At 41.9% G+C, this 9,295-nt stretch overlaps 1 protein-coding gene across 1 annotated transcript; it reads left to right on the top strand.

Annotated features, from left to right (window-relative positions):
* The first annotated feature begins 1,276 nt into the window (after window positions 1-1,276).
* LOC128025596 (ornithine aminotransferase, mitochondrial-like) lies at window positions 1,277-7,229 on the top strand. Its single transcript, XM_052612078.1, has 10 exons — window positions 1,277-1,424; window positions 3,231-3,434; window positions 3,649-3,873; window positions 3,951-4,046; window positions 4,138-4,265; window positions 4,789-4,911; window positions 5,158-5,286; window positions 5,358-5,471; window positions 5,541-5,685; window positions 6,441-7,229. The coding sequence occupies exons 2-10, from the start codon at window positions 3,233-3,235 to the stop codon at window positions 6,599-6,601; spliced, it is 1,323 nt and encodes a 440-aa protein (XP_052468038.1). The 5' UTR covers window positions 1,277-1,424; window positions 3,231-3,232; the 3' UTR covers window positions 6,602-7,229.
* The last annotated feature ends 2,066 nt before the right edge of the window (window positions 7,230-9,295 follow it).

The raw sequence follows: 9,295 nt of genomic DNA on the forward strand, positions 1-9,295 counted from the left end.
GCGGAGCATCACAGAAATACATTACACTTTAACACAGATTCACACAGAACACAGATGTTTACATTAGAATAATATTTCACTGTTTTTGCTGCTCTTGCAAATACAGGTTTGGTGAGCAGAAGACTTCTTGCATAAAAACCTTAAAAATCTTTTGACTGCTAGTATATATTTGTATGTAATAGAGGTTTGTTAAATCTAGGGTATGTGAAGTCATTTTAAGATAAATAAGATTCTGTGCTAATAAGATCCTGAAATCAGAACATTAGACCTGCTGGTGAAGAAGTGACCGGTCAGCAACAAAAGGGAGAGATGGAGATATTGAGAAAATGAAGAAAAGGGAAAGAGAACCTTTAATTATTTTCACGGCCCCAGAGTGAGGTTCTAGATCTTTCTATGTTGTACCTTTTGGGGTACAGCAGCTTGACACTGTAGCATTTCTCTTAAAAGGACATCTGTACCTTTTTACCCCAATATGTAAGCCTACAATTTAGTACGTTAAGGGTATGAATTACTGCTCTACTAATAGGCCCCTTTTTTCCTGTGTGGCCTGGATGAGTGAGTGTGTGTGTGTGTGTGTGTGTGTGTGTGTGTGTGCAGTACCATCACGCACCAGCAGGTGGAGCCGCAGACAAACATACAGACAATAGACAATAAATGTAAAAATAATTATAACAATATAGTAATAAAATATAGAGAAAAAGAAAATACAGTATATACATATATTTATATATATATATAATATATATGAATAACTTTATTTTGTAAATCGCTTGCTAACTTCTCACCTCCTCTGTTTCTCCAGATCTGTCCTCATCTCTCTCAGCTATCATACACTGCTGACGCGACTGCGCACGCGCGGCACACTGGCCACAAGGGCTTCTGGGAAATGAAGTCCAGCTGCTAAATGTTGTAAATGCACATAGATGCTGCTATCCAAAAATAAAATAAAATACACAAGGACGTTTTTTCGTATGTTTTCGATTATAATGATGATGATAATAATACTACTAATAATAATATTTCAATTCATAACTCTGCCCAAACTACATTTGAATTAGCATTGAAAATGTATGTTTCAAGCACTGTAAATTGCTTTACTGTCTGCCAAATGAATAAATGATTACTAATTTTAGACAATATCTGGCCAAAATTTTATCAGGGGAGACGAATGACTAGTGTCGCATCACACTTTCAGTCTGTTCCCACACTCAGTCACTTCAGATTAATCAATTACAGTCGCAATAAAACCAATACAGTATTAGGATGTTTCACGTTGATTCTGAAAGTGATTACCATTCACAGCGCTGAAGCCGGTTGCGTCATGACGTAGCGTGACGTGTATGCGTGCACTTGATAATCCGTCTAGACGAGGCAGTCTGAGACACGCGGGAGGAGCAGAACCGATCCGCGCGGACCCGCAGCAGGTAAAACACAACACAACACACACACACACACACACACACATATATATAAACCCGCAGACAGACAGACATACGGGTCAGACAGAGACACCGCGCGGTTATTAATAATGCAGTGAGGTCTGATGAATATTCATAAACACGAGTATGTTAATGAGGCGCAGCAGTGAGGAAGATGATGAGGGTTAGACTGATGAAGGTGAAGATGCAGATTCATGAAGGATTCGCTGGGAGTTTATTCAGCGATATTCACCAACGTCATGTTAATATTATTTTCATGTATTTAAATTGTTACTTTATTGGTAAATTCTCTTGACTGCTGTATAACTGTATTCATAAAAACATGTGTGTGTCTGTGTGTGTGTGTGTGTGTGTGTGTGTATGCGTGCGTTTATGTCTGTGTGTGTGTGTGTGTGTGTGTGTGTGTGTGTGTGTGTGTGTGTGTGTGTGTGTGTGTGTGTGTGAGACTGTGAGTGAGTGAGTGTGTGTGTGTGTGTGTGACTGTGTGTGAGAGAGAGAGAGTGAGTCTTTATTTAACCCTTGGCAGGTCATGCAGTGGGCGTGTCGAGGGCAGTGAGTTTTTAGCCAATCACTGCTTTAGGCTAAATTTGATGTGTCATGTGATCATGTGTCTCTATAAATAAGTGACTGTTAGTGGAAAGATTCTAAGGAACCGGTGTAATAATTGATGGCTGTGAGACTGATCTGATATCAGCAGGTGTCTGTGATCTGTCAGGATGAGGATGATGAAGATGATGAGGCTGAGCTCTGCGGCTCATTGTGAGCGTCTGAATGAGAAACACAGGCCGGTCTGCTGGTTTCTGTCTGTTCATCAGTTTCTTTCATGAGCTGGTGATCCCGAGCACAGCTCTCTTCATCTGTGTTAGAGCATTAGCCGTATTTATTCATTATTATATAGTTATGCAGTTATACAGTCATCATCAAGAAAAATACTGTCACATTTTTCAGCATTGCTGATTCACAATCGTTTTACTTCAATAATATTGGAAGCAGATGATTAAAAGTGATTTTCCTCATAAGGAATTAAATTAGATGGTAAAAAGTGTCTCCATATGAACAGCGTTGATAACTAATAGAGTGATGTCACTTCATGAATTATTCATAAAACATCAGAAACTTGAATCCAGAAATTGAATCCATTTTGTAAATCTTTTAGTAAATGTTATTTCTTTGATGAAATCCTACAGTTTTATTTACATTTAAATTTATTCATTTAGCAGACGCTTTTATCCAAAGCGACTTACAGATGAAGACAGTGGAAGCGATCAAAAACAACAAAAAGAGCAATGATATATAAGTGCTATAACAAGTCTCAGTTAGGTTAACACAGTACACGTAGCATGGGATTTTAACTAATATAATAAATAAAAAGAATAGAGCAAGCTAGTTAGAGGTCTTTACACATACACACACACATACATACACATATTTATTCATCTAATCCAATATCGGTCTAACTTGAACAAATTATGACACAAATATATTGCACAGTTCTTAAGTTATAATAACAATAATAATACATTTTATTAAATCATTATTTCATAGCAGCTGCCGTTACCCTGGTAACCCTGTAAACAAAGCAGCTGCCGTGACCCCGGTAACCCTGTAAACAAAGCAGCTGCCGTTACCCCGGTAACCCTGTAAACAAAGCAGCTTGTAAACAAGTATGTGTTAAGCATGTAAACCTACAAGAAGGTGCAGTCATGCAACAAACTAAATCTGTGAGAAGTCTTCAGAGTATTTGAACTAAAGATGCGAGTGAAGTCTAAATGATGTTTGTCGTGTGAACAGTCATGAACAGCATGAAGAGTCTGATGAGAGGCGTGCCGCCCGTCCTGAGCCGTGCAGTGCATTCTGGGACACGCACGTCCTCCGCGGCGTCCAGAGCCAAACCAGCGGAGCGTCAGCTGACACCAGAAGAGGTTTACGCTCGAGAGGATCGATACGGCGCTCACAACTATCACCCGCTGCCCGTGGCCCTGGAGCGAGGAGAAGGTAGGCCACGCATCCTCATCCACAGCTCGGACCGCTTTTCTCTCAGACTATGAGTTTGTGTCACAAAGCGGACTTTTCTCATGATTCTGAATTACAAGATATAAACTCAGAATTCAGAGGAAGGTCAGAATTATGAGAATATATGAGATTTGACTTGTTTCCTCACACTTGTGTAAAGACTCAGTGTGTGTGTGTGTGTGTGTGTGTGTTGCAGGGGTTCACGTGTGGGACGTGGAGGGCCGCAGGTACTTTGACTTCCTGAGTGCGTACAGCGCTGTGAACCAGGGTCACTGTCACCCCAAGATCATCGCGGCGCTGACGGCGCAGGCCTCGCGGCTCACGCTCACCTCCAGAGCCTTCTACAACGACGTGCTGGGCGTCTACGAGCAGTACATCACACGCCTGTTCAGATACGATAAAGTGCTGCCCATGAACACAGGTACAGCGGTCAGCACACCGCACACGACTGACCCGACGGTCAGAACAGTGCTCTGATGCTGCTCTTGTGTGTTGAAGGTGTGGAGGGTGGAGAGACGGCCTGTAAACTGGCCCGTAAGTGGGCGTACACGGTCAAGGGCGTCCCGAAATATGAGGCGAAGATCGTGTTTGCAGGTAAGACAGCAGCTCACCGTCAGGAACGATGAGGTTTATTTACAGGAGTTTGATATCATTCAGAAGTCTCTCGTCTGCTCGTCTCCCGCAGCGGGGAATTTCTGGGGTCGCACGATGGCTGCCATCTCCAGCTCGACGGACCCCAGCAGCTTCGAGGGGTTCGGACCCTTCATGCCCGGCTTCGAGCTGATCCCGTACAACGACATCACTGCGCTCCAGGTACTGTGTTCAGATCAGATCTGTGTTCATGAGCTCCGTCTGCAGCGCCTCACAGAAGAAATAAAGACTAAACATTAGCACTGTCCCAACGCAAAATACAGTAACAGAAATATTACAGTAGTAACAGTGTTTCTTCTTTTATTTACTAATAGTAATAACCATAAATAAGATATTCAGTAAGTCATCAATGATCTTTGTTAGTATAGTAGTACTGTATGAAAATAATAATTGTGATATAATAATAATAAATATGAACCTGTATCTTAAATGCTTAGTTCACCCCAAAATGAAAATGAAAATCAAAGTGTTAGTTAGGAAGGAAATCTGACAGTGTTCTGTCATCAAACATATCTTCATTTGTGTTCTGAAGATGAACAAAAGTCTTCTGGGTGTGGACCGACACGAGGCGGAGTAGTTAATGACTCGGCTGTTATTTTCTGTTGAAATAATCCTGTAACCAGCTCAACTAGTTTCCTCCCGATCATCTGTGTGTGTGTGTGTGTGTGTGTGTGTGTGTGCGCAGAAAGCACTTCAGGATCCAAACGTGGCTGCGTTCATGGTGGAGCCGATCCAGGGAGAAGCAGGTGTGATCGTTCCTGACCCTGGTTACCTCACCAAAGTCCGGGAGTTATGTACCAAACATAATGTGAGCAAACACACACACACACACACACACACACACACACACACACACACTCTCTCTCTCTCACACACACTCATACATGTTTGTTTTTGTGTAAAGTGTGTTCATCCCATAGGTGTAATAGTTTTTATTCTGTAGTTTTTATTCTATGGCCCTTCACCAACCCTACACCTAACCCTAACCCTCACAGGAAACTTTGTGCATTTTTACTTTCCTTTTTAAAAAAAGTAAATTCTGTGTGCACGTCAGGTTCTGTTCATTGCTGATGAGGTGCAGACCGGTCTGGCCCGCACTGGACGGCGTCTGGCTGTGGACCACGAGGCGGTGAGACCAGACCTGGTGATTCTGGGTAAAGCTCTGTCAGGAGGAGTGTATCCGGTGAGTCACACACACACACACACACTCTATCACACACACACGTGCGTTCGCTGATGATCTGTGTGTGTCAGGTCTCTGCTGTTCTGTGTGATGATGAGGTGATGCTGACCATCAAACCTGGAGAACACGGATCCACGTATGGAGGAAACCCTCTGGCCTGCCGCGTCGCCATCGCTGCTCTGGAGGTGTGTGTGTGTGTGTGTGTGTGTGTGTGTGTGTGTGTGTGTGTGCGCTCACGCTCTGGTTCTCCTCAGGTTCTGGAGGAGGAGGGTCTGGCTCAGAATGCGGATCTGATGGGTCAGATTCTTCGCTCTGAGCTCAGGAAGCTTCCGCTGGAGATCGTGAGCGGCGTCCGTGGGAAAGGCCTCCTGAACGCCATCATCATCAAAGAGACCAAAGGTCAGAACCAGAACCACCTCAAAACCAGCAGCATTCAGACCAGTCTACAGCTTCAGATCCACATCAGTGTTTCCTCAGGTTCATCTCCACGGCTCCAGTCTTGAGCTCAGAGTCTTAAAGGAACACTGCACTCTTTTTCCCCTAGAGATTTCAAATCCATTCACCGATCTCTGTGTCTAGCGGTAGCACTTTTAGCTTAGCTTAGCATAGATCATTGAATCTCATTAGACCATTAGCATCTTGCTCAAAAATGACCAAAGAGTTTCTATATTTTAACAATTTAAAACTTGCCTCTTCTGTAGTAACATTGTGTTCTAAGACCGACAGAAAATTAAAAGTTGTGATTTTCTCGGCTGATATTGCTAGAAACTATCCTCTCAGTCTGGTGTAATAATGGAGGAGCTCTCCTGCCGTAGCATGAGTTCAGCAGACGCAGGGATGTTGTTCTCAGGCGCTGCGTAGTGGAGCTGGAAAATGAGCCTGTTTTCAGAAATAGTGTAGTGTTCCTTTAAGTGTAGTAAGGGCTGGGCAGCAGCTGAACACTTCGAGTCGCTCGTCTGATGAGCGCTGATGATCTGAGGAACATGAGCGACTAAAAACATCAGCTGTGAGAGATTCAGTCCACGATGTTGTTTGAGCAGGTCACTGTGATCATCGTATGTTTATAATGGAGATCTGTGTTTCTGTGCAGGTGTGTGATCTGGTGTGTGTGTGTGTGTGTGATAATCCGTTTCTAATCCTCTGATCTCACACAGACTATGACGCCTGGAGGGTGTGTCTTCGTCTCCGTGACAACGGTCTGTTGGCCAAGCCCACTCACGGTGACATCATCAGGCTAGCCCCGCCCCTCATTATAAAGGAGGATGAGGTCAGAGAGTGTGTGGACATCATCAGCAGGACCATCCTGTCCTTCTAAACCACTGGAATCCTCTTCATCTTCATCATCGGGGTGGTGTTCACCTCTAATTCTTCAGATTTTAGCCTGTTTGTGTTGTTCTGGTGTATTTCTCATGAGCTGTTAAGATCCGCTCGACGCTCATGGAGACTTTTAGTGCTTTCAGAGTTACGCTTGTTTAGTCTTTATCATTCTCAGCTGAGCTTGAGATTCTGGAATAGTAGTTTCTCTCTGGATGAAGGTCTGTTTTAGTTCTGATGAAGTGTCATAAAGGTTTCTGAAGGCCAACGCTGTGACGTTTACAGTTTCTTTCCTCCAGAGGAAGATGAACGAAGGTCACTGTCACAGTGTTTCAAACATGTTTAAAAACTTGAAGAGAAGTTTTTCTTCCAGTGACGAGAGAAGAGTGCACTTTAACCGCAGTCAAACTGAATTATTCAGTGTCACGTTCTGCTGCACTTATTAATGATTATAATTAATGATGCTTGATATTAATGAGGAATGAAACTTTGTGAAAACAGCATGTCAGAAAGAGAGTGTGTGTAGGAGCGAAGAGTGTTTGTGTTTGCTGTGGAACGGATGAAGTGTGTGTTCACACATCACACGAGGTTTTATTTCTGTTCTTAAATAAACCTTCAGTCAGCTGAGAGACTCTGTGTTTGGTTTACGTCTGATTTAATGAGTTTGAGGTGTTTTTGGTTATGCAGCACATTCTCATTATTTATCATTGATTTAAAATGGTTTCTGTCCACATCAAACCAAAGCATCATCCTCCAGGAAGTGACATCATTTTGGAGGGAAATCAACAGCACAAACATCAGTAAGTTCTGTGGATCTGCTGGATTCTGAGATGTTTTGTGTTCTTCAGTTTGATTTGAAAAGAGCTGCGACTCGGCGTCGAGGAGTAAATGAAGATCTTTATTCTGTTTCTGTGTCGTGTGAATAATCGAGTGATAGTGAATGAATCTGTAGGGTCTGATCTCAACCACAGCAGATTTCAGGAAGCTTTACTAACTATCCAGGAGCAGGTAATCCACTTCACTTCAGATCCTGATCCAGTTTCACACTGCAGCAGATTAATAAATCCGGATTACAGCACTACACATCAAACACTAAATAACTACAGCTAGAACAGAACCGGGTTATTTTAATGTGTATCTGAAGAGACAGAAACAATATAACACATTAATTTCACTTTCTTTAAATCAGAAATAAATAAAAAAAGCATTGTTAGATGCTGTGTTAGACTGATTCCTCTCTGATGGTGTAATCTATAATTCAATACAGTGATGACGGCTGAAATTAAATATAATTTTGGCTGATATTGACCATGTTTGGGGGGTTATTTTCTTGGGGCCCTTTTTTACTGAAAGATTAAACCGATGTCCTGCTTCTGTCTGTGCAACAGTTAAACAAATCAGATGCAAAATGTAAATGTCTGCAGACACCGCATGATATATGTTGTGTCCTTCCGGGATCAGGAGTTTTTCTGGATCAAAGGAATCCCAACCCTTCCACAAGGTTTAGAGCATCAGCACATGCTGAAGGTTTGATGCAGATCCAGACTAGATCACAAAACCTTTTCAAGATTTGTTCCAGATTTCTTCTGAATAACTGTCTCTGAAGGAGAAACCGGATCAGGATCTGGAGCTGAGAAGATCCCGGAGATCTGTAAACACTGGGAGTCATGCTGAACTAGCACACAGCTGCTGATTACTCATGAAGCAAGGATTGATTGATCGATATATTTGATGTTCTGCAGGTTTATTCCTGTAACTGAGTGTGTTTTGATGTAACAGATAGTTTAGCTGCTTCTGTAGCTGTGTTTCCATCAGAATGTGAACCCACTGTAGCCACAGGATGTTTGTCTCTGAACAGGAAATCATGTGACTGACTAGAGGAAGTAAAATGAGCTCAGTTTCTGGCGGATGCACTGGAACATTCTGGACCTCGAGGTTCTGCTTCATTATATCAAACACAGAGAGTACGATTAATCAATCTCACAACATACAGCACGTCTGTAAACTGTAAAGGAGTGTGAAAACTGATCCGTGTCATCATTTCAGAAGTGAAGGCTTGTCTAACAGAAGGTCAAAGGTCACATGACATTCTACCCGTCTCTTTTGTCATACAGAATCTAGAGTTTATTCTCTGTTCTGGTTCTGAAATCATCTGAATTAAAGTTCACGGTGAATCTGTGTGTGGACAGTATTTCTACTGCATTAGTTGTGTTCCAGCCTCAGAGTCCATCATCTTTACACAAACTTGGATGTAAATCATGGCTAATTGGTGCAGATATCTACTTCTGTTAAGAAATCGTGTCTGATTTTACTTAAATTCAAGATTAAATTAATTTAAATGGTTGCAAAACAGCTTTACAGAAAATTAAGTTTTTGTCAATATATCTAGTAGTAGTTTATCAGTGGTGACTGTCAGTTTATGTGCATATGGAAGAGATGTAATCAAACAGATGAGGAACACTATTAACAGCAATTATTATATGATGAAATCAAACTTATAGCAAAATCTGGGAGATATATCACAATGAAACTTCCTGATTCTGCTGATGTCAGAGAGGCTGGTGTGTTTTATAATGTGATTTATGATATAATCGTTAGGATAGAGATATAAACAGACTGATCAGTGTTCATAAGGAAGGAGGTCAGTGGTATTTTAGTCGTGTTATATTAAGTCTGATTTGATAAATCACTTCTG

The sequence above is a fragment of the Carassius gibelio genome, chromosome A12 (assembly GCF_023724105.1).
Source record: "Carassius gibelio isolate Cgi1373 ecotype wild population from Czech Republic chromosome A12, carGib1.2-hapl.c, whole genome shotgun sequence".
NCBI lineage: Eukaryota > Metazoa > Chordata > Actinopteri > Cypriniformes > Cyprinidae > Carassius > Carassius gibelio.

What these genes read in the sequence shown, in the direction of transcription:
- LOC128025596 (XM_052612078.1), top strand. Translation starts at nt 3,233, where the DNA reads ATGAACAGCATGAAGAGTCTGATGAGAGGCGTGCCGCCCGTCCTGAGC. An exon ending in GGCCCTGGAGCGAGGAGAAG is followed by an intron (nt 3,435 to 3,648) that starts GTAGGCCACGCA and finishes TGTGTGTTGCAG; the next exon opens with GGGTTCACGTGTGGGACGTG. An exon ending in AGTTATGTACCAAACATAAT is followed by an intron (nt 4,912 to 5,157) that starts GTGAGCAAACAC and finishes TGTGCACGTCAG; the next exon opens with GTTCTGTTCATTGCTGATGA.